The sequence below is a fragment of the Homarus americanus genome, unplaced genomic scaffold (genome assembly GCF_018991925.1).
Source record: "Homarus americanus isolate GMGI-L3 unplaced genomic scaffold, GMGI_Hamer_2.0 scaffold55594, whole genome shotgun sequence".
In the NCBI taxonomy this organism is placed as follows: Eukaryota; Metazoa; Arthropoda; class Malacostraca; order Decapoda; family Nephropidae; genus Homarus; species Homarus americanus.
The window spans coordinates 60001-86109 of NW_024755726.1; the positions used below are offsets into that span (position 1 = coordinate 60001).

Below are 26109 nucleotides of genomic sequence, written 5' to 3' on the forward strand. Positions count from 1 at the left end.
CCTACCCTAACCTAACTTAACCTACCCTAACCACCTCTAACCTAACCTAACCTACCCTAACCACCCCTAACCTAAGCTAACCTAACCACCCTAACCACCCCTAACCTAACCTACCCTAACCTAACCAACCTAACCTAACCTAACCTACCCTAACCACCCCTAACCTAACCTAACCACCCCTAACCACCTCTAACCTAACCTACCCTAACCACCCTAACCACCCTAACCTAACCCTACCCTAACCTAACCAATTCCCTAACCTAACCTAACCACCCCTAACCACCCTAACCTAACCTACCCTAACCTAACCACCCCTAACCTAACCTAACCTACCCTAACCACCCCTAACCTAACCTAACCACCCCTAACCACCCCCTAACCTAACCTAACCTACCCCTAACCACCCCTAACCTAACCCAACCACCCCTAACTACCCCTAACCTAACCTACCCTAACCACCCCTAACCTAACCTAACCACCCCTAACCACCCCTAACCTAACCTAACCTACCCTAACCAATTCCAACCTAACCTAACCACCCCTAACCACCCTAACCTAACCTAACTCACCCTAACCACCCCTACCAACTCAACCACCCCCTAACCACCCCTAACCTAACCTAACCTACCCCTAACCAATTCCTAACCTAACCTAACCCACCCCTAACCAACCTTAACCTAACCTAACCTACCCTAACCACCCCTAACCTAACCTAACCACCCCTAACCTAACCTAACCTACCCTAACCACCCTAACCTAACCTAACCACCCCTAACCACCCCTAACCCTAACCACCCCTAACCTAACCTAACCACCCCTAACCTCACCCTAACCTAACCCTAACTCACCCTAACCACCCCTAACCTAACCCATCCACCCTAACCACCCCTAACCTAACCTAACCTACCCTAACCAATTCCTAACCTAACCTAACCTACCCTAATCATCCCAACCTCCTACCCTAACCACCCCTAACCTAACCCAACCACCCCTAACCACCCCTAACCTAACCTAACCTACCCTAACCACCCCTAACCTAACCTAACCAATTCCCTAACCACCCCTAACCCAACCTAACCTGCTAACCACCCCCACCTAACTCCACCACCCTTAACCACCCCTAACCTAACCTAACCTACCCTAACCACCTAACTCCAATCCTAACCCACCTAACCACCCCTAACTCCAATCCTAGCCCAACCTAACCACCCCTAACCCAACTACCCCTAACCACCTCTAACCTAACCTAACCTACCCTAACCACCCCCAACCTAACTCCAACTACTCCCTAACCACCCTAACTCTAACCTAACCACCCTAACCACTCCTAACCTAACCTAACCTACCCTAACCAATTCCCTAACCCAATCCCAACCTACCCCAACCACCCCTAACCCAACCCACCTACCCTAACCACCCCTTACCTAACCTACTCACCCTAACCACCCCTAACCCACCTACCACCTAACCACCCCTAACCTAACCTCCACTCTAACCACCCTAACCTAACCTTAACCAACCCCTCAACCCTAACCTAACCACTCCTAACCCAACCACCCCTAACCTAACCTAACCAACCACCCCTAACCTAACCTACCCTAACCAACCCTAACTTCACCCCCTACAAATATCCACTGTGTATGTATCTACCTGTGTATGTTTGTATGTATATGATCATCTACCTATGTATACATGTACTCTAATTATGTATACATCAATCTACCCATGTATCTAATTATAAATATATCCATCTATCTATGCATACATCCACCTAAATATGTATCCATCCAACTATGTATCCATCCAACCTAATCATGTATCCATCCACCTAATATGTATCCATCCACCCTAAATATGTATCCATCCAACTATGTATCCATCCACCTAATCATGTATCCATCCACCTAAATATGTATCCATCCACCTAATCATGTATCCATCCAACTATGTATCCATCCACCTAATCATGTATCCATCCACCTAAATATGTATCCATCCACCTAATCATGTATCCATCCAACTATGTATCCATCCACCTAAATATGTATCCATCCACCTAAATATGTATCCATCCACCTAATCATGTATCCATCCAACTATGTATCCGTCCACCTAAATATGTATCCATCCAACTATGTATCCGTCCACCTAAATATGTATCCATCCACTCCAATATGTATCCATCCACCTAATCATGTATCCATCCAACTATGTATCCGTCCACCTAAATATGTATCCATCCACCTAAATATGTATCCATCCACCTAATCATGTATCCATCCAACTATGTATCCATCCATAATCATGTATCCATCCACCTAACTATGTATCCATCCACCTAATCATGTATCCATCCAACTATGTATCCATGTATCACTCAGTATACAATGTATCCACCGACAGTTAAGCTGTGTGTGACGCCTAAGATCCAGCCTGCCTGTGAGACCTACTCTGAAGACCAAGCCTCTGCCTCCATCAACCTGGTCTGTGTTCAAGGAAGAGACAGGTAATGTGGTGGTGTGGTGTGTGGTGTGGTGTGGTGTATGGTGTGTGTGTGTGGTGTGGTGGTGTGTGGTGTGGTGTGTGGTGTGGTGTGGTGTGGTCTGTGGTGTGGTGGTGTGGTGTGTGTGGTGTGTGGTGTGTGGTGTGGTGTGGTGTGTGGTGTGGTGTGTGTGGTGTGGTGTGGTGTGGTGTGTGTGGTGTGTGGTGTGGTGTGGTGTGGTGTGTGGTGTGTATGGTGTGGTGTGGTGGTGTGGTGTGGTGTGGTGTGTGGTGTGGTGTGTGGTGTGTGGTGTGGTGTGTGGTGTGTGGTGTGTGGTGTGTGGTGGTGTGTGGTGTGTGGTGTGTGGTGTGTGGTGTGGTGTGTGGTGTGGTGTGGTGGTGTGTGGTGTGTGGTGTGGTGTGGTGTGTGGTGTGGTGGTGTGGTGTGGTGTGGTGTGTGGTGAAGTGGTGTGTGGTGTGGTGTGATGTGTGGTGTGGTGTGTGGTGGTGTGGTGTGGTGTGGTGTGGTGTGTGGTGTGGTGTGTGGTGTGGTGTGGTGTGTGGTGGTGTGTGGTGTGGTGTGTGTGGTGTGTGGTGTGGTGTGGTGTGGTGTGTGGTGTGTGGTGTGTGGTGTGGTGTGTGGTGGTGTGTGGTGTGGTGTGGTGTGGTGTGTGGTGTGGTGTGTGGTGTGGTGTGGTGTGGTGTGGTGTGTGGTGTGGTGTGTGGTGTGGTGTGGTGTGTGTGTGGTGTGTGGTGGTGTGGTGTGTGGTGTGTGGTGTGGTGTGTGGTGGTGTGGTGTGGTGTGTGGTGTGTGTGTGGTGTGGTGTGTGTGGTGTGTGTGTGGTGTGGTGTGGTGTGTGTGGTGTGTGTGTGTGGTGTGTGGTGTGTGGTGTGGTGTGTGTGTGTGGTGGTGTGGTGTGTGGTGTGGTGTGGTGTGTGGTGTGTGGTGTGGTGTGGTGTGGTGTGTGGTGTGGTGTGATGTGTGGTGTGGTCTGTGGTGTGTGGTGGTGTGGTGTGTGTGGTGGTCTGTGGTGGGGTGTGTGGTGTGGTGTGGTGTGGTGTGTGGTGTGGTGTGTGGTGTGGTGTGGTGTGTGGTGTGGTGTGGTGTGTGATGTGTGGTGATGTGTGGTGTGGTGTGGTGTGGTGGTGTGGTGTGGTGGGAAGAAGGGGGAGGTGGAAGAGGTGGAGGAAAGGGAAGAGGTGGGAGGAGGAGGAGGGAAGAAAAAGGGGAAGAGGAACGAGGAAGATGGAAGAGGAAGGAGGAAGAGGAAGATGGAAGAGGAGGGGAGGAAGAGGAGGGGGAGGAGGGGCTAATCATTAAGGTAACCCAATATAGCGAACAGTGAAACCTGCATATAACGGACTTCTCCCCATATAGTTCGTTAAATGGAGGTTTCACATCTAACGGACCCTCTATATAACGGACACCCTATATAACGGACCCTCTATATAACGGATACCCTATCTAACGGACCCTCTAAATAAGGGACTCTATCTAACGGACACCCTATCTAACGGATACCCATTCTAACGGACACCCTATCTAACGGACACCCTATCTAACGGACACCAATCTTACGGACACCCTATCTAACGGACCCTCTATATAACGGATACCCTATCTAACGGTTACCCTATCTAACGGACACCCTATCTAACGGACACCCTATCTAACGAACCCTCTAAATAACGGATACCCAATCTAACGGACACCCTATTCTAACGGACATATAAAATCCGTTAAATATTTTTTTTTACCACACTCATCCTAGTATCTATTTTGCCCCGGCAGATACGACTGTTTACACAAGATCATGAAGAAGGAAGCTGACCTGCTACCAACACAACCTGAAGACGTTTCACCGCCAGGAGCTGTACGACGAGATACAGGTCATAGCCTATCACTGTGATCCGGAAGAGCTGGATGGAGAGTTTGGTTAGGGTGGGGGTTAGGGTTAGGCTTGGTTAGGTTAGGGTGGGGTTAGGTTAGGTTAGGGTTAGGTGAGGTTGGGTTAGGTTAGGGAGTTAGGTTAGGTGGGGTTAGGTGGGAGGTTAGGTTAGGTTAGGTAGGTTAGAGTTAGGTGGTTAGGTTAGGTTGTGAGGTGGGTTAGGTTAGGTTAGGTTAGGTGGTTAGGTTAGGTTAGGTTAGGTTAGGTTAGGTTAGGTGGGGTTAGGTTAGGTTAGGTTAGGTGGGGTAGGGTTAACACATTTTAGCGTTAAGTTAGGGTGTTACATGGCTGGTGTAAGCCCGGACCTACGGCCTAGAAAACAGAGTTAATGTTCGAAATAAGGCAAACAGAGTATTGGGTTTTATATCTAGAAGTGTAAGTAACAAGAGTGCAGAGGTCTTATTGCAACTATATCTTGCGGTAGTCAGGCCGCACCTCGATTATGCGGTTCAGTTCTGGTGCCCCTATTATAGAATGGATATCAATTCACTAGAGTCGGTGCAGCGAAGAAGACGAAAAATTATTCCGGACTCTAGGAAACCTTCCATATCAGGATAGGTTAAAGAAACTTAACTTGCATTCCCTAGAAAGACGAAGAGTGCGGGGAGATATGATAGAAGTATTTAAGTGGGTGAAAGGAATCAATAAAGGATATAGATAAAGTTCTTATAATATCCGAGCAGGATAGGACTCGAGCAACGGATTTAAGTTGGATAAGTTTAGGTTTAGGAGGGAGATAGGAAGAAACTGGTTCACAAATAGGGTGGTGGACGAGTGGAACAAGCTTAGCAACTTTGTAGTAAGTGCGGGAACGCTGGAAAGTTTTAAAAGGAGGCTAGACAGATTTATGGATGATAGAGAGTGGTAGTAACTCTCGACAGGAGCTGCATATGCACAGACCAACCGGCCTATTGCAGACTCCTTATTTTCTTATGTTACATGACTGGTGTTACATGACGTGGTGTTACATGACTGGTGTTACATTACTGGTGTTACAGAGCCGTGGCGTTACCAGGGGGTGGCAGTGGTGAGGAAGACCAAGATTAAGAGTGTGGCTAGTCTGAGAGGCTCCAAGTCTTGTCACACGGGATATGCCAGAAATGCCGGCTGGAATATACCCTTCTCGCACGTAAGTTAATCTACAACTACTACTACAGCTATACTACTATGGCTACTATTGCCACCACCACTACTACTATTATTACTGGTACCATACTACTTCACCTACTACTAATACTATGGCTACTACTACCAAACTGCTACTATTACTACCAAACTGCTACTATTACTACCATACGTGGCCTCCAGCCTCCCCCAATAGCCACACCTTCGCCGCCATTTATTTACCTTAATATTAAATATCCTAATACATAAGAAGCTATCCTATCTGTGTTAAATTAGTTGAGCCGCAGATCTATGCGGCATTCAGTGACTGTTGCCTCATAGTCAATATCTGCAGCAGTTGTCGGAGTAGGGGCAGAAGCTCTGTTCTGGAGGCAGAGCAGCCGACGGAAGGAGAGAGAGAAGGACAGTCGACATCTCATCCAGGCTGTAACATAGCTTCTGGGCTGCTGCTTCTGTTCGGAGATCAACTCCGCGAGTCTGGCGTAGAAACATCTTGCACTTGGGCCCATCCCACCAGAGGTTGTGAACACTAGAGGAGTGAAGCTGCCTTGATCAACATTTTGAATTCTCTCCCATATGCCCTTCTTCTTTGTCGTTCTGTTCCTCCTATGCAGCATCGAGCTAGGTTACGGTGACAAACGGCCATGGGATCAAAAATCCTGATGTCAAGAAAGCTGCTGTCCCCGCGTCCAGAATCCTCGAGCACTGACGTCCACACGGGCTTCGTTAGATGTGTTTGAAGTCCTGTGTTGGAAGATCTCACCATCCAGTGGAAGGAGGGTCGGTTCTACCATGACGTCCCGGCAGATTTCCTTCAACATATTTGCTGTGAGATCCCTTACCTCGTCATGCCTCATGCATATGAAGCCCCCTTCTGCAGACCATGGCGTGATCGCCATCATAGGAGAGCCACACACGCATTGGGAGGGCAACCATCTACTGGCCAACCGTACCTTAGAGCAATGGCATCTGTAAATTCTGTTTGTTAAGGCTGAAACCATTTGCCCTTATCGGTAACGTAGTTAACCAGTTCGAGGCGCCCACCTCCTGCGCTATAGCTACTTTTTGTCAAATTTTCTGGAACATGCAGCAATAGTTGCTGCAACATGTCATTTTGGCAGTGCTGCCGATCTGTTGTAATGGACCTACGGATCTTATTAACTTCGCTGGTGTCCACTTCCCCTGTTGCATTCTGGGCTATTATGTGGTCAGTGAGGGCTGCCGTGAGCTTAAGTGAATTTTGATGTTCAGAGTCAGCAATCTCCTCTGGATTAGTTAGTCCCATCCCTCCCAGTCTTGGTGGAAGTGCAAGAAGTGTTCTTTCTGCTAGGGTTAAGTCAGGGTGTTTCACTAGTTTGGGAATGAACTTGACACTGATTGCTTCTTCCAAAGGGTGGAGGAGGGGTCCGATCTCAGGGATGGTACGCATCAGGTAGTTCCAACGATGCTTGACTCCATGGGTGAATGCTGCAAAGGCCGCATGTGGCTCTGTGTTAGCGATCTCCGATAGAGCTTGGATTTCGCTCACCCACTCATTCACCTTTCCCGCTACGTACTGGGTCTTGAAGTCCGTAGTGCCAATTACTGCGCCTAGATGTCTTTGGCCGTCCTTAGTTATTTTGACCTCACTTTCGCCGAAAACCTCCAAAGCCCGATCATAATGATCTGGCTTCACGATGAGGAAGGATTTGCTGGCGTTTGGGTGGTACCCTATTTGTGGACCTCGCGATGTTACCAGGTCCCACCTCTTTTTGATGTCCTCCACTTTTCCTGCTCCTGTAAGGTCATCAGCATATGCCACTTGTTTGACCCCAGTTGTTTCAAACTTTATTTCTTGTTGGAGCACTGATAGGCCTATTGCATACATTGCCATTGCAACGGGGTCCCCCTGTGTTGTTCCCTCGGTCGACTGTAGGATGGTATCACCTCTTAGAGCCTTGTTGTTTACTATGTAGAGGTCTGATGGATTCCTATACGAATTTTCAACATACATCGCAAAGCTTGGACACTTGATCTTGATGTTGTGCAGTGCAGCCTTGCGGTTAAGTATGTTGAATGCGTTTGAAGCATCCACCACTATTGTTACCAAACTGCTACTATTACTACCATACTGCTACTATTACTACCATATTACGACTACTGCTACCAAGCTGCTACTATTACTACCATACTGCCACTATTACTACCCCTACCATAATATTACTACTATTGCACTACTAACATCACCTAGTCAACTTAACCTTATCTAACATAATTAACATAATTTAAGATATCGTAATATAATTAAATTTAACCTAACCTAAATTAATACCACTACCAGACCACAGCACAATATATAGTAGTTATGGTTGAAATGTAAGGTATTTTCGTTTATTTTTCTTCAACAGTCGTATTTCAATATTATTATGGTATTTTAAGTATGCAACCTTCAGTTAATATTAAAAGTAAGTTAACTTTTAAATATTATATTTTTTAAAGTTATTTTACAGGTGTTATCATTCATAAATTACTTCTTATCGTAACTTCATAATCTCGCGTCATTTATTGTATACACACTACACTAGCCAGCAAGTCATCGGCGACTATGCAAAGAGTCTGCATGAGCTGGTCAAATTGCCTCGAGATCTGACCTAACTAACCCAACCTAACCTAACTTAGCATAACCTAACCTAACTCTAATCTTAACCCACCTAATCTAACCCAACCCAACCTAACCAACCCAGCCCAACCTAATCTAATAATACAATAATAATAATAACAATAATAATAAATAATAATAATAATAACAATAATAATAATAATAATAATAATAATAATAATTATAATAATAATAATAACAAGAATTTATTAAAACTCAATCAATAACGTTCCTACCTTCATTCCGGAGTCCTGTTGAGAAGCGACATCCGAGCACTTGCTATAATAAAGGAGTTATCATAGAGCGTTTATAAGACCAGCATACGAGGTAAAATAGGATAAAAAACACTGGATAAAAATCATACTAGTAATCCTTCCCGCCATCTTAGTTCTCTCTGGCAGTTGTTCAGTCAAATGGCTGTCTAAATTTTCGTCTATCTCATTTTAATAAATATTCATACGGTGTTAAATTGCATTATTATTTCATGTTATAAACTGAAAAATTATGCAATTCTATTTATGGACGTTTACATTATATAAAAAAGAAATTTGATTGATTTGAAAATTTAAACACTTCCCGCCAAAAAATCATTCTCCTGTGTTAATTTATTGGTTTAAATATAAAAAGAGTTCATCCCAATATGTATAAATATTCAAATATCATAGAGATCTTAGTTTACAATTAGAAAAATCCATTTACAACTTCCAATAACTAGGCTTCCAAAACGCAAAATGGAGAGCTAAAATATTACCACGAACAGCGACGGAAAATCATTTACAATATTATTCTTGCGACATATAAACTAACCAAACTTTTACTAACCTATCCAATAAATCTTTAGAATAGTTATATTTGGGCTAAGTACGGTTTGAATAGCCTATATATACGAATCAAGGTAATGTGATGATGTTCGTGGTACTTTTTTGTAACATGAACCATTATTGGTGTTTATCAGGTATGCTGGTTCCTTGTTGTCTGCTACACACCCAGAGACAACAGGTGCCAGAAAAATCACTTATTCAGCTTGACTTCCATTTTCTTGACTTCCATATTCATTGCCTTCCATTTTCTGTGACTGCCATTCCTTGACTTTCTAGTAATCCATGTTCGTTATCTTCCTTGAATCTTAACTTTGAATCTCTAAACCTTTGTTTTTCTCTCTCGACCCTCCTTTGAATCTCCCTTTTAACATCCTTTGAATTCCTCCCTTTGGCATCCCTTTGAATTCCTGTATCCCCCGCCCTTTAACCCCGATCGCTCCCCTTGACTTCTCTGTATTACCCTTTGAATTCTCCTGATCCCTCCTTTGACTTCCTCTTCACTATTTTTTCAGCTGCTGGAGAAAGGCGAAATTAAAATGGACTGCAACCAGACAAGGACGGTAGTTGAACACGATCTGAGGGCCATATCTAATTACTTTGGCCAGGCTTGTATCCTTGAGATTGGGTCCCTGATAACGCGACGAATATCCAGCTCAGTAAGTCAATTTCAGGGTGTGTGGGTCAGTTTTAGGGGTGTGTGAGTCAGTTTCAGGGGTGTGGAGTCGTTTCAGGGGTGTGTGGGTCAGTTTTAGGGCGTGTGAGCCAGTTTCAGGATTTGTGAGTCAGTTTTAGGCGTGTGGGTCGGTTTTAGGGGTGTGTGAGTCAGTTTCAGGATTTGTGAGTCAGTTTTAGGGCGTGTGAGTCAGTTTCAGGGTGTGTAGGTCGGTTTCAGGGTGTGAGTCAGTTTTAGGGAGTGTGGGTCAGTTTCAGGGCGTGTGGGTCGTTTCAGGGTGTGTGTGGTCAGTTTCAGGGGTGTGTGGGTCAGTTTCAGGGGTGTGTGGGTCAGTTTCAGGGTGTGTGGGTCAGTTTCAGGGTGTGTGAGTCAGTTTCAGGGTGTGTGAGTCAGTTTCAGGGTGTGTGGGTCAGTTTTAAGGCGTGTGGGTCAGTTTCAGGGTGTGTGGGTCAGTTTTAGGGCGTGTGGGTCAGTTTAGGGTGTGTGAGCTGCCTCAGGGTGTGTGGGTCAGTTTCAGGGAGTGAGTAAGTTTTTAGGGCGTGTGGTCAGTTTAGGGGTGTGTGGGTCAATTTCAGGGTTTGTGAGTCAATTTCAGGGTGAGTCAGTTTCAGGGGTGTGAGTCAGTTTCAGGGTGTGTGAGTCAGTTTCAGGATTTGGTGAGTCAGTTTTAGGGCGTGTGGGTCAGTTTTAGGGGTGTGTGAGTCAGTTTCCAGGATTTGTGAGTCAGTTTTAGGCGTGTGGGTCAGTTTCAGGGTGTGAGTCAGTTTTAGGGTGTGAGTCAATTTCAGGAGTGTGTGAGTCAGTTTCAGGATTTGTGAGTCAGTTTCAGGAGGTGTGAGTCAGAGAGACACTGGTGACTCGACCACCGGTGAAGTTGAGTCGCTTATTTAGTCATAACTATATAAACAAACTGAGAACGACATGAAGTTTAGGCACCCTCGCTTGTTTCACCTGATTATTGAATACCTTATCCTAACCTTAACCTAATCTTAACTTAATCTCACCTTAACCTAACTTAACCTAACTTAACCTTACTTAACCTACAGAGGAAAAGTACCGCAGCCTATGTACTATATGTCGTAACCCTGGCCGCTGTGGTAGGGATGATGACCACGCTGGGTACAAAGGCGCGCTGAGGTGTCTGGTCGACTCATCCGGAGATGTAGCTTGGACAAAACTCTCTGCTGTTAGAGAATTTTCAAGGAGAGAACTGATGTTGATTTTATATTGATTAGTTCTTCATTTATTAAAACATTTCTTTTTTTGTCTAGGAATAATGTAACTCATACATAAAGTTCTTTTATTTTCTCACTTTGATAGCCAGAACTGACGTGAGTTATTTTATATACAATATTTCCCATTTATTTAAACATTGTTCTTTATTTTGGGTAAGAATGATGATAAGTGACTGTTATTTTCATTTTTCTTACAGGTTATAGCAGATAATTATGGCTTGTTGTGTCCTGATGGCCGGGTGGAAAACTTAGACTCCACTAAACCTTGTCATTGGGCCGCTAGACCATGGAATTCTTGGGTTGCTCGAACTACGCACGTTAGTACATCTTGTGTTAATTTTGTTGTTATCTGTAGTATATGATTTTTATTATGTTGAGGTTAATTGATATTTAATTTATTTGTACCTAAGACCACTGACAAAATAATATTCGTTTCTATAGGATATCCAAATGTGACTTTTTCCATCTGAACTGAACAAAATTAGTTAATCTTTCCCCTATTTTTTAAATGAATCTGACAGGTATTACATAAGAAAGAATAACTATACTCCCTTGTGAAACTTATCCTTTTATTACACAGAAACAAGAAGGAAGTGGCCGTTCTATCAAAAGTAATGGAGTTAGCGGTTTTGACCTCACAATCTGGCGATGTTACCCTCAGACCGTGGGCCAATGGTCTGCTCCGTCTCAACACGCCATCAGTCCTTCACGTGCGCCAACCACATGTGACGCCCGTGATTTTCTTAAGAACGTAAGTATTTAAATTTCTCACCTAATCTAAAATTACAAACAATTATCACAGCTAAATTATGATGGAGTTAAAATGGTGATTTCTTGTTGTGTTAACGGGAGCCTGTTTGTATAGTACTTGCTAACAGAGTGTAACAGCTCGACGGACCTAAGTTAAATTAATGCTACTGGATGGGGTTAGGTTAGGTATATTTACTTGTACAATATTAATATCTATCAATCTGTAGTGTGTCTCAACTTTGAGTCCTGGAGGGTTAAACCATCGTCTTAAATGGTTAAATAATCGTCATCAAGGGTTAAACCACCGTCCTCAAAGGTTAAATAATCGTCATCAAAGGTTAAATAATCGTCCTCAAAGGATTAAAATACTCTTTTCAAAGGGTTATTTCACTATCATAATCATACTCAAGGGTTAAACCACCGTCATCAAAGGGTTAAACCATCGTCATCAAGTTAAACCATCGTCATCAAAGGGTTAAACCATCGTCCTCAAGGGTTAAACCATCGTCATCAAAGAGTTAAACCATCGTCATCAAGGGTTAAACCATCGTCATCAAAGGGTTAAACCATCGTCATCAAAGGGTTAAACCAGCGTCATCAAAGGTTAAACCATCGTCATCAAGAGTTAAACCATCGTCATCAGTTAAACCATCGTCATCAAAGGGTTAAACCATCGTCATCAAGGTTAAACCATCGTCATCAAAGTTAAACCATCGTCATCAAGAGTTAAACCATCGTCATCAAGGGTTAAACCATCGTCATCAAAGGGTTAAACCATCGTCATCAAAGTTAAACCATCGTCATCAAGAGTTAAACCATCGTCATCAAGGTTAAACCATCGTCATCAAAGGGTTAAACCATCGTCAAGAGTTAAACATCGTCATCAAAGAGTTAAACCATCGTCATAAAGGTTAAACCATCGTCATCAAAGGGTTAAACCATCGTCATCAAAGAGTTAAAACATCGTCATCAAAGAGTTAAACCATCGTCATCAAAGGGTTAAACCATCGTCATCAAGGGTTAAACCATCGTCATCAAAAGTTAAACCATCGTCATCAAGAGTTAAACCATCGTCATCAAAGGGTTAAACCATCGTCATCAAAGGGTTAAACCATCGTCATCAAAGGGTTAAACCATCGTCATCAAAGAGTTAAACCATCGTCATCAAAGGGTTAAACCATCGTCAAAGGGTTAAACCATCGTCATCAAGGAGTTAAACCATCGTCATCAAAGAGTTAAACCATCGTCATCAAGAGTTAAACCATCGTCATCAAAGTTAAACCATCGTCATCAAGAGGTTAAACCATCGTCATCAAAAGTTAAACCATCGTCATCAAAGTTAAACCATCGTCATCAAGAGTTAAACCATCGTCATCAAGGATTAAACCATCGTCATCAAAGGGTTAAACCATCGTCATCAAAGAGTTAAACCATCGTCATCAAAGGGTTAAACCATCGTCATCAAAGGTTAAACCATCGTCATCAAGAGTTAAACCATCGTCATCAAAGAGTTAAACCATCGTCATCAAAGGGTTAAACCATCGTCATCAAAGGGTTAAACCATCGTCATCAAAGGTTAAACCATCGTCATCAAAGAGTTAAACCACCGTCATCAAAGGTTAAACCATCGTCATCAAGGGTTAAACCATCGTCATCAAAGGGTTAAACCATCGTCATCAAAAGCGTTAAACCATCGTCATCAAGGTTAAACCATCGTCATCAAAGTTAAACCATCGTCATCAAAGGTTAAATAATCGTCATCAAAGGGTTAAATAATCGTCATCAAAGGTTAAACCATCGTCATCAAAGGTTAAACCATCGTCATCAAGGGTTAAATAATCGTCATCAAGGGTTAAATAATCGTCATCAAAGGGTTAAATAATCGTCATCAAAGGGTTAAACCATCGTCATCAAAGGGTTAAATAATCGTCATCAAAGGGTTAAATAATCGTCATCAAAGGGTTAAACCATCGTCCTCAAAGTTAAACCATCGTCATCAAAGGGTTAAGCCATCGTCATCAAAGGGTTAACATGAAACCAACACATATATCTTTTCTGTTTTCCTTTTACAAATTCTTCTTGATTCACCATATAATTCGTGGCCTGTTGCCCCTCAGTTGGCTATGACACAACTATAGACCGCTTGGGGTGTCCTAGTACCTGTCCGACTGTGTGTTGAGAGTTGTGGCCAGAGAAGTGCCAGGGTCTTCGTAACGTACTACACGCCCGCAGGATTCGTCCCTTTCTGGAATGTGTGTCGCCTACGTCTGGTGGTGACTGCCTTGAGTGCTGTGGCTAGTGGTTCTGCTCACGTCACCACTGTTGATGGGGGATGTGTATAGAGGCCATGTGTGAGTATTAATGTTGGTTCATGGGTTTACCTGAAGATTAAGTAACCTAATCTAACCTTATCTAGCCGAGTCTAACCTAACTCCAGCCTAACCTAACTCTAACCTAGCCTAACCTATCTCTAATCTGTAACCTAATCTAACTCTAACCTAGCCTAACCTAACTCTAACCTAGCCTAACCTAACTCTAACCCTAGCCTAACTCTAACCCTAGCCTTACCAAACCCTAACTCTAGCCTTACCAAACCTAACTCTAACCTAACTCTAGCCTTACCAAACTTAACTCTAACCCTAACCCTAGCCTTACCAAACCTAACTCTAACCCCTAACCCAAGCCTAGCCTAACTATCTAACCTAACCTACTTACCATAGCTAACTAACCTAACTCTAATACCCTAACCCTTCACTAGTGCGTTTTACATTAGCAAGTCATATACTAAGTAAATATTCCACAAATCATTACACTGAGATATTTGTTTTAATATTGTTTTAATTTGATTCCATAGTTTGTTGAGTTTCCTGTCGAATGTCAACAAACACAGGACTGCCACACTGCACTAAACCTGACGGGCCCCTGTAAACGCACTAGTGAAAGGGACTGTCCTAGGCTATATGTCGGGCCTGTCAAGCGCACTAGTGAAGGGGACTGTACCTAGGCTATATGTCGAGCCCTGTAAACGCACTAGTGAGGGACTGTACCTAGGCTATATGAGCCTATAAACGCACTAGTGGAAGGGACTGTACCTAGGCTATATGAGAGCCTGTAGACGCACTAGTGAAGGGACTGTACCTGGGCTATATGACAGGCCTGTAAATGCACTAGTGAAGGGGACTGTACCTAGGCTATGTGATGAGCCCCTGTAAACGCACTAGTGAAGGGACTGTACCTAGCTATATGACGAGCCCTGTAAACGCACTAGTGAAGGGGACTGTACCTGAGGTATATGACGAGCCCCTGTAAATGCACTAGTGAAGGGGCTGTACCTAGGCTATATGACGAGCCCTGTAAACGCACTAGTGAAGGGGACTGCCTAAGCTGAGCCCTGTAAGCACTAGTGAAGGGACTGTGACCTAGGCTATATGACGAGCCTGTAAATGCACTAGTGAAGGACTGTACCTAAGCTATATGACGAGCCCCTGTAAGCACTAGTGAAGGGGACTGGCCACTAAATGACGAGCCCTGTAAACACACTAGTGAAGGGGACTGTACCTAGGCTATATAACGAGCCCTGTAAACGCACTAGTGAAGGGACTGTACCTAATATATAACAGCCCCTGTTGTTGTACTCGTGGAGGAACTGTATTTATGCTTTCAGGGAGTTCGGGCTGTTTCCTGTACTGTCAGAAGTGTATGGACAATTGGATGCCTCGTATTTTGCTGTGGCAGTGGTCAAGGCTGACTCCAGCATCACCTCCTCAGTCAACTCAAAGGCAAGTCCTGTCATACTGGGATTGAAAAACAGCAGGTGAGTCTCTTAGTTTGTACAGGTGAATCTGCTGTACAGGTGAGTCTCTTAGTTTTATACAGGTGAATCTGCTGTACAGGTGAGTCTCTTAGTATGTATAGGTGAATTGCTGTACAGGTAGTCTCTTAGTATGTACAGGTGAATCTGCTGTACAGGTGAGTCTCTTAGTATGTATAGGTGAATTTGCTGTACAGGTGAGTCTCTTAGTATGTATAGGTGAATTTGCTGTCAGGTGAGTCTCTTAGTATGTATAGGTGAATCTGCTGTACAGGTGAGTCTCTTAGTATGTACAGGTGAATCTGCTGTACAGGTGGTCTCTTGTGTATTATGGAGTGAATTTGCTGTACAGGTGAGTCTCTTAGTATGTATAGGTGAATTTGCTGTACAGGTGAGTCTCTTAGTATGTACAGGTGAATCTGCTGTACAGGTGAGTCTCTTAGTATGTACAGGTGAATCTGCTGTACAGGTAGTCTCTTAGTATGTATAGGTGAATTTGCTGTACAGGTGAGTCTCTTAGTATGTACAGGTGAATCTGCTGTACAGGTGAGTCTCTTCGTATGTACAGGTGAATCTGCTGTACAGGTGAGTCTCTTAGTATGTATAAATTGAATCTGCTGTACAGGTGAGTCTCTTAGTATGTATAGGTGAGTCTGCTGTACAGGTAGTCTCTTAGTATGTATAAGTGAATCTGCTGTACAGGTGAGTCTCTTAGTATGTACAGGTGAGTGCTGTACAGGTGAGTCTCTTAGTATGTATAGGTGAATCTGCTGTACAGGCGAGTCTCTTAGTATGTATAGGTGAATCTGCTGTACAGGTGGAGTCTCTTAGTATGTACAGGTGAATCTGCTATACAGGTGGAGTCTCTTAGTATGTACAGGTGAATCTGCTGTACAGGTGAGTCTGCTGTACAGGTGAGTCTCTTAGTATGTATAAGTTGAATCTGCTGTACAGGTGAGTCTCTTAGTATGTATAAGTGAATCTGCTGTACAGGTGAGTCTCTTAGTATGTAGGTGAGTCTGCTGTACAGGTGAGTCTCTTAATATGTACAGGTGAATCTGCTGTACAGGTGAGTCTTAGTATGTATAGGTGAATCTGCTGTACAGGTGAGTCTCTTAGTATGTATAGTGAATCTGCTGTACAGGTGAGTCTCTTAGTATGTACAGGTGAATCTGCTGTACAGGTGGAGTCTCTTAGTATGTATAGGTGAGTCTGTGCTGTACAGGTGAATCTCTGTACAGGTGAGTCTCTTAGTATATAGGCGAGTCTGCTGTACAGGTGAGTCTGCTGTACAGGTGAGTCTGCTGTACAGGTGAGTCTCTTAGTTTGTACAGGTGAATCTGCTGTACAGGTGAGTCTCTTAGTATGTATAGGTGGTGCTGTACAGGTGAGTCTCTTAGTATGTATAGGTGAATTTGCTGTACAGATGAGTCTCTTAGTATGTATAGGTGAGTCTGCTTGTAAGGTGGTCTCTTAGTATGTACAGGTGAATTTGCTGTACAGATGAGTCTCTTAGTATGTATAGGTGAGTCTGCTGTACAGGTGAGTCTCTTGGAATGTATAGGTGAGTCTGCTGTACAGGTGAGTCTCTTAGTATGTACAGGTGAATTTGCTGTACAGATGAGTCTCTTAGTATGTAAGGTGAATCTGTTGTACAGGTGAGTCTCTTAGTATGTATAGGTGAGTCTGCTGTACAGGTGAGTCTCTTAGTTTGTACAGGTGAATCTGCTGTACAGATGGTCTCTTAGTATGTATAGGTGAGTCTGCTGTACAGGTAGGTTCTCTTAGTATGTATAGGTGAGTCTGCTGTACAGGTGAGTCTCTTAGTATGTATAGGTGAGTCTGCTGTACAGGTGAGTCTCTTGTATGTACAGGTAATTTGCTGTACAGATGAGTCTCTTAGTATGTATAGGTGAGTCTGTCTGTACAGGTGAGTCTGCTGTACAGGTGAGTCTCTTAGATGTACAGGTGAATTTGCTGTACAGATGAGTCTCTTAGTATGTATAGGTGAATCTGCTGTACAGGTGAGTCTCTTAGTATGTAGAGTGAGTCTGCTGTACAGGTGAGTCTCTTAGTATGTATGGGTGAGTCTGCTGTACAGGTAGTCTCTTAATATGTACAGGTGAATTTGCTGTACAGATGAGTCTCTTAGTATTGTATAGGTGAGTCTGCTGTACAGGTGAGTCTGCTGTACAGGTGAGTCTCTTAGTATGTAAGGTGAATTTGCTGTACAGATGAGTCTCTTAGTATGTATAGGTGAGTCTGCTGTACAGGTGAGTCTGCTGTACAGGTGAGTCTCTTAGTATGTACAGGTGAATCTGCTGTACAGGTGAGTCTCTTAATGTACAGGTGGTGCTGTACAGATGAGTCTCTTAGTATGTATAGGTGAGTCTGCTGTACAGGTGGAGTCTCTTAGTATGTACAGGTGAATTTGCTGTACAGATGAGTCTCTTAGTATGTACAGTGAATCTGCTGTACAGGTGAGTCTCTTAGTATGTACAGGTGAATTTGCTGTACAGATGAGTCTCTTAGTATGTATAGGTTGAGTCTGCTGTACAGGTGAGTCTCTTAGTATGTACAGGTGAATTTGCTGTACAGATGAGTCTCTTAGTATGTACAGGTGAATCTGTTGTACAGGTGAATCTCTTAGTATGTACAGGTGAGTGCTGTACAGATGGAGTCTCTTAGTATGTACAGGTGAATCTGCTGTACAGGTGAGTCTCTTAGTATGTACAGGTGAGTGCTGTACAGGTGAGTCTGCTGCACAGGTGAGTCTCTTAGTATGTACAGGTGAATCTGCTGTACAGGTGAGTCTCTTAGTATGTACAGGTAAGTGCTGTACAGGTGAGTCTGCTGTACAGGTGAGTCTGCTGTACATACTCTCTTACTACTCATACCTAGACCATCTCAGTCTAACTTTACACAGAACTCAAATCAATACTCATTACGCTCTCAGCACTGATCAAGGGCCTCCTGTGTTTAAGCATCACATTACACATCCATCAATGACATTTCACCTTGTTCAAATTTGTATTATGTAATGGTGGAAGATAATTGGTATTTTATCCATTAAATACTTCAGTAAATAACCTAACCTATACTTAATCTAATCTAAATTAACTTAACCTAATCTAACCTAACCTATACTTAATCTAATCTAACCTAACAACTAATCTAATAACCTATACTTAATCTAATCTAACCTAACTAACCTAATCTAACCTAACCTATACTTAATCTAATCTAACCTAACCAACTAATCTAACCTAACTATACTTAATCTAATCTAACCTAACTTAACCTAACGTAACCAATACTTAATTTAATCTAACCTAACAACGTAATCTAACCTAACCTAACCAATACTTAATTTAATCTAACCTAACCTTAACCTAATCTAACCTAACTTAACCTAATCTAACCTTACCTTATTTTCTAGGGTGGAAGATTCCTGTGGTAACCTTACTGGAGGCTGGTCTTCTGAAGGCAGGCAATTGTGACTACGCCGGGGAGATTGGCACCTTCTTCAGTAGTTCTTGTGCCCCAGGTGCCAAGGATCCTACATATGATCCAAGGCACTAACCAAGTCACTCTGTGAGCTATGTGTTGGCACTGAGGTAGGTACACGCATATTGTCACTCAGGGTAAGGTTAGGTTAGGTTAGGATTAGATTGGAATTGAACCAGAATTAAATTGGAATGATTAGGTTAAATTAGAGATAGAGATATTGAATAGGGTTAGGATAGTGTGTTATTATTGCTAACTAAATTATCAGAAGAAATATATGTTATGTTCTAAATGGTTCTTAGATCACATGAAACAGTTCTTTAATGGTTCTTAGATCATGACACAGTTCTTTAATGGTTCTTAGATCACTTGAAACAGTTCTTTAATGGTTCTCAGATCACTTAAAACAGTTCTTTAATGGTTCTTAGATCATGAAACAGTTCTTTAATGGTTCTTAGATCATGACACAGTTCTTTAATGGTTCTCAGATCACTTCAAACAGTTCTTTAATGGTTCTTAGATCACATGAAAACGGTTCTTTAATGGTTCTTAGATCACTTGAAACAGTTCTTTAATGGTTCTCAGATCACATGAAAGTTCTTAATGGTTTCAGATCACATGAAACAGTTCTTTAATGGTTCTTAGATCACATGAAACAGTTCTTTAATGGTTCTTAGATCCTTGAAACAGTTCTTAATGGTTCTTAGATCACATGAAACAGTTCCTTAATGGTTTCAGATCACATGAAACAGTTCAATGCTTCTCCTTTACAAAATGCCAGTTTACTAGACAGTTTGACAATTCTCTGTTACAAACTGTTGACTGGAAGTGAACACAAACTAGACGAAATAATGTATCAGTCAACTGCTTCAGGTTCACGAGTCTGAATCTTTGGGGTTCGTGGTTCGGGGAAGAGGCGAACGGACCTTTGTAGGTAACTGTACATTGAGTCAATATTGTCCTTTGAGCTGGTAAGGTCTCACTCACATTAATTGTAAACACATTCACCTCTCAGTATAGGTTGAGAAGGGGTCATCAAATCTGTTTCCTCATCTATCACAGTTGAAGGGTTTCTGGTCCGTCATACACCACTTCAAATACTCAGGGCAGTGAGAGAATTCAGCTGAAGCCTTCTACGGATACACAGGTGCCTTCAGGTGCCTGGTGGAAGGAGGTGGTGATGTGGCCTTCGTCAAACACACAACTGTAGGCGAAAACACAAGTGAGTTTATTTTGATTTTCACGGTACTTCAAACATGTTTCCTGTTTCCTCCCTGTCTCCCTCACCCCTCCTGAGACACTGTGAGTTGGAGGAGGAACTATTCTGAGACACTCTGTAATGGTCATGATAAGAGCTAACCTGAAAACCTTAAGGATTCATATTACGCTCAAACGTCCACAAACCTTCCGAGTCCCCCAGTGGAAACGTCCCCCGTTCTCTGTTTCCCCACCTTTGTCTATGGAGACAGACGCTGTATGCTGGGACCTGTTGCCATCCATTCCTTTGTAATCAATTTAATTCTGCTTTCGATAGCTGAGTCAGAGCATTGTTAGTGAAGATAATAGTAGAGAATGAAAAGGTTCATAGTCTCAATTTCAACGTCAGAGGGTTGCCGTAAATTAATTCATTGGAATAGGGGTAGCTGGACTCCTGGTCTGGTTTGGGTGAGGCACGCGGGCATTTTAACCGTTAGTAAGTGCCGTCCCTTCATCCATACAGGTATGCCATTCCACGCTGGGTTGTGATTTGCCCTTCTTTAAGTGATTTGCCCAATTAATAGTTGATTGTGCAAGTGTTACAGTAACGTAGTTGATATGCTCTGAGTAAAGTCATATTTACGTCTTTAACGTCCCCTGAAACGTGTTGTTGTTGTCACCGGTGAGTAAGTGCCGTCCCTTCATCCATACAGGTCCCTAACGCAGCTTAGCCGTGTCTGTAGGGTGGATCCACTATGTCTGGGGACATGTCCGAGGTCAATGGGATCAGTTACCTTCGTGAGACCCGGCCGTCAGACACTTCAGACCACCTATAGCCCCCATAGCTGGCTCGTCTGGCCTAACGCTCGGTCCACGAGGTGACCCTGGACCACCAAGCCACACACCACTACCAGCCCCATCATTGGTGGATGAGTGTCTAACTCAGTAGGGCTATATTTGTGTGGTGGAATTAACCCACTGGGATCTCCAGAGTTCGTCGGATAGTACTCCATGGTGGCTGGACCCCATGGCTGTTGTAGTATCACTCCTGACGACTGAGTGTTGTTAGTGGCAGTTGCCTAGTATTTATGGTGCTAAGTGACTATCATAGTTGTGCTATTGAGTATGTCCACCCAGTAGAGTTGGAAGTGTATTGAATATGTCCACCCAGTAATGGTGTGAGTATGTTGAGCCTGAGGGCTAGTAATAGATTTCGTCTGTTAGTACAAACCAATTTTTCTTCTAATTTCATATTCATGTTTAAATAAACTTTGTATTTGTATAATTGTGTATATTATTTACCTACAGTATTTACCGTTATTTCTTCCCTATTGCTTGATACTATCATTACACGAGCCTCCCTATCGTCACCAATAGTATAAAGTAACAGGAATTGTTACTGCACTGAGCCCTCATGAATGGTGGCAGTAGCAGCCCTCATAAATGGTGGCAGCTCAGCCCTCATAACTCTATATATGTAATGGGTCACTCAAGAAAATAACTGTACTTGGGGTGATTGATGAATTCCAGAATGAACACTGTGACTCCTGTTGTCTGTGGGGTTGTTAAAATTCTTCGTCCGCTGTGCCATATTTTTCAACACAATTTGGTATAGATACTTTTTTAACTGTGTATTTTTTGATAATGTTCCTTTATGGTTTTATATTATTTTACACAGAATTATGTTTCCTGTAGATATAACAACTTTGCTTCACTGAGCAGAACTTCCTGTAGATGGCAACCGTAGATATGACAACTTTACCACTGGACTTCCTAATATGACAAATTTACTACATGGACTTCCTAATATGACAAATTTACTACACTGGACTTCCTAATATGACAAATTTACTACACTGGACTTTCTAATATGACAACTTTGCCACACTGAACGATACTTTTTTAGATGACAACAATCAGGCGCAGTGGGCGAAGAATCTACGAGCATTGGACTTCAAGTTGCTGTGTAAGAAAACTGGGACAGCTGATGTGGTCGACTACAACGCCTGCCACCTAGCACGTGTCCCGGCCCACAAGGTGAGTGGTTTAACACCTGTAGCATGGTGGTTTAATAGGATACTTGTTTAACACCTGTAGCATGATGGTTTAACCCCTGTGGCATGATGGCTTAATAGGTTACTTGTTTTAACACCTGTAGGATACTGGTTGAATAGGATACTAGTTTTAATACCTGTAGGATGATGGTTTTAACGCCTGTAGAATGATGACTTAACAGGACACTAGTTTTAACCTGTAGGAATGATGACTTAACACGATACTAGTTTTAACCCCTGTAGAATGATGACTTAACAGGATACTAGTTTTAACTCCTGTAGGATGATGGTTTTAACCCCTGTAGAATGATGGTTTTAACCTGTAGAATGATGACTTAACAGGATACTAGTTTTAACTCCTGTAGGATGATGACAACAGGATACTAGTTTTAACTCCTGTAGGATGATGGTTTTAACCCTGTAGAATGATGGTTTTAATCCCTGTAGAATGATGACTTAACAGGATACTAGTTTTAACTCCTGTAGGATGATGACTTAACAGGATACTAGTTTTAACTCCTGTAGGATGATGGTTTTAACCCCTGTAGAATGATGGTTTAACCCCTGTAGAATGATGACTTAACAGGATACTAGTTTTAACTCCTGTAGGATGATGACTTAACAGGATACTAGTTTTACTCCTGTAGGATGATGATGGTTTTAACCCCTGTAGAATGATGGTTTAACCCCTGTAGAATGATGACTTAACAGGATACTAGTTTTAACTCCTGTAGGATGATGACTTAACAGGATACTAGTTTTAACTCCTGTAGAATGATGGTTTTAACCTGTAGAATGATGACTTAACACGATACTAGTTTAACCCCTGTAGAATGATGACTTAACAGGATACTAGTTTTAACTCCTGTAGGATGATGGTTTAACCCCTGTAGAATGATGGTTTTAACCCTGTAGAATGATGACTTAACAGGATACTAGTTTTAACTCCTGTAGGATGATGGTTTTAACCCCTGTAGAATGATGACTTAACAGGATACTAGTTTTAACTCCTGTAGGATGATGGTTTTAACCCTAGAATGATGACTTAACAGGATACTAGTTTTAACCCTGTAGGATGATGGTTTTAACCCCTGTAAAATGATGACTTAACAGGATACTAGTTTTAACCCCTGTAGGATGATGGTTTTAACCCCGTAGAATGATGACTTAACAGGATACTAGTTTTAACCCCTGTAGGATGATGGTTTTAACCCCTGTAGAATGATGACTTAACAGGATACTAGTTTTAACTCCTGTAGGATGATGGTTTTAACGCCTGTAGAATGATGACTTAACAGGATACTAGTTTTAACTCCTGTAGGATGATGGTTTTAACCCTGTAGAATGATGACTTAACAGGATACTAGTTTTAACCCCTGTAGAATGATGACTTAACAGGATACTAGTTTTAACCCCTGTAGGATGATGGTTTTAACCCCCGTAGAATGATGACTTAACAGGATACTAGTTTAACCCTGTAGGATGATGGTTTTAACCCCTGTAGAATGATGACAACAGGATACTAGTTTTAACCCTGTAGGATGATGGTTTTATTACATGGAGTAGATGGTATATATTTTCATGTGTGATGATTTAACCCCATGATTTAATTCTTTAAGGAGGATTTAACCCCATGATCATCTTTTAACACCACCTCCAATGCTCCACCTTATTAAAACAAAAGGAACACTGGAACCTTCTATATAAACACTACCTCCAATGCTCCACCGTTAAAGGGAACACTGGAACCCTCTTAGGAACACCATCTCCAATGTTCCACCGTTAAAGGAACACTGGAACCTTCTTTATAAACACTACCTCAATGCTCCACTGTTAAAAGGAACACTGGAACACCACCTCCAATACTCCACCGTTAAAAGGAACACTGGAACACCACCTCCAATACTCCACCGTTAAAAGGAACACTGGAACACCACCTCCAATACTCCACCGTTAAAGGAACACTGGAACACCACCTCCAATGCTCCACTGTTAAAAGACACTGGAACACCACCTCACTTGGTTCTATTTCACCTCCAGGTATTGGCCGGTCCCCACTCTAATGGTACCATGCTTGAAGAGATTCGGATCCTATTCTTAGGGCGTCAGAACAGCTACCAAGGGACAGGATATTTTCACCTTCGGCCCATTCCAGGGTAGAAAGGATCTTATTTTCAAGGTAAGGTTTGGTTTGGTTAGGTTAGGTTTTTGTTAGGTAAGGCTGGAATTCAAGTGATGCTTTGTTTAGAATTTTAATTATACAAAGATGTTAATTTAGATTGGGTTGGTTAGGTTAGGTAAAGGTTAGGTTAGGTTTGGCTAGTCTACTGTAATTAATCCCTTCTTTTCTGTATTTAATCTTATTTTATTGTCATTGTCATTGGTCTGTTGTCTGGCCGTTAGTAAATAGTTTATTTTATATTTAATTATCTTTATTTTTCATATTTATTTTTCAGTTATCTCTAACTATTTTCGTTCCTATTTTTCACTTATTATTGTCTTTACTTATTATCATATTTACTTATTATGTTATTTACTTTTCTTTTCTTTTTCACCTATTTTCTATCTTTTTATTTCTAATTGTTTCTTCTAAGTCTTTTTAACTGGCTCTAAGGTTCTTTTCAGACTAAGTAATCACCTCCGTTTTATATATGTTACATCGGGCAGATTCTCTACAGTATATGAAACAAACATAATCTCACAATAGGATGGAACTCAACTCACCTGCCAACGAGATGTCAATGTTTGCAAACACTCGTCCCCAAAAAGTGACAATAACACCACGAAGATAAATATATATTATCTTTTCTTAACTAGTATATATTGCTTACAGGATTCTGCCACCGAGTTGGTAAATGTACGAGAGGACGAATTCCACAAGACACTGGGGAGCTCCTACTACCGTGCTCCTTACTGAGCTCAGTGCCTGTATTCTAAAGAGTCACAACAACACTATACAATGAAGGAGAGCGCCTCTACTCTTCATGACCCATCTGTTTCTACCTGCTCTTGTGTACAACTCTTATCTGGCTTCTGTCGTGCTAATTATATCGCTGTTGTTGTTGTTGTTGTAGTTTAAGATAATGTTGCGGGGGGTGATTAAAGCCCTAGATATTAAGGCCACACCATAAATCAATAATCAAAACATTGAACAAGAAAGCCTCATCTCTTGGCATTTACCCATAAAATGTTAATAGTAAACAAACGCCTATGGAAAACTTTATCCTCTTTGCCACATTGGTGTTTGTGTCTTGTCTACATTATCTAATCCTTGCTGCTGGTAAAGTAGTATATTTGGGACCAATTGTTTACTGTATGTGTGTTATAATTCATTACCATCCCCAGCAATATTGTTTGTGTTTGTCATTCTTAGTTAGTGAGTGCTTCGTAATCTATATGCACAGTCCCTTCAATAGTGTGTTTACAGGGGGTCAATATATAAACATTTCACAAATCATTACACTGAGATATTTGTTTTTAATTTTGTTTTAATTCTGATTCCATGTAGTTTAATATTGTGGAGTTTCTTCTGTCGAATGTCAACAAAACAGGACTGCCACACTGCACTAAACCTGACGGTAGCCTGTAAACGCACTAGTGAAGGGACTGTACTGGGCATATAACGAGCCCTGTAAACGCACAGGAAGGGACTGTACTCTAGGCTATATAACGATGCCCCTGTAAACGCACTAGTGAAGGGACTGTACTTAGGCTATATAACGAGCCCCTGTAAATGCATTAGTGAAGGGACTGTACCTAGGCTTATAATCTAGCCCCTGTAAACGCGCTAGTGAAGGACTTACCTAGGCTATATAACGAGCCCCTGTAATGCACTAGTGAAGGCCTGTACCAGGCTATATACGAGCCC

The 26109-nt window shown here is 42.3% G+C and overlaps 1 protein-coding gene across 1 annotated transcript in view; it reads left to right on the forward strand.

The window, feature by feature from the left end:
• The window catches only part of LOC121856645, a 40205-nt gene extending 14486 nt beyond the window's left edge, over positions 1-25719 (forward strand). Inside the window, 15 exon segments of the mRNA XM_042352316.1 lie at positions 2404-2506; positions 4274-4371; positions 5429-5559; positions 9527-9686; positions 10734-10902; positions 11503-11673; positions 15337-15434; positions 15437-15486; positions 18121-18142; positions 18923-19030; positions 19729-19871; positions 20104-20212; positions 22094-22224; positions 24282-24420; positions 25075-25719. Of these exon segments, the coding sequence (XP_042208250.1) occupies positions 2404-2506; positions 4274-4371; positions 5429-5559; positions 9527-9686; positions 10734-10902; positions 11503-11673; positions 15337-15434; positions 15437-15486; positions 18121-18142; positions 18923-19030; positions 19729-19871; positions 20104-20212; positions 22094-22224; positions 24282-24401 (1613 nt within the window). The 3' untranslated portion in view covers positions 24402-24420; positions 25075-25719.
• Positions 25720-26109: the final 390 nt, after the last annotated feature.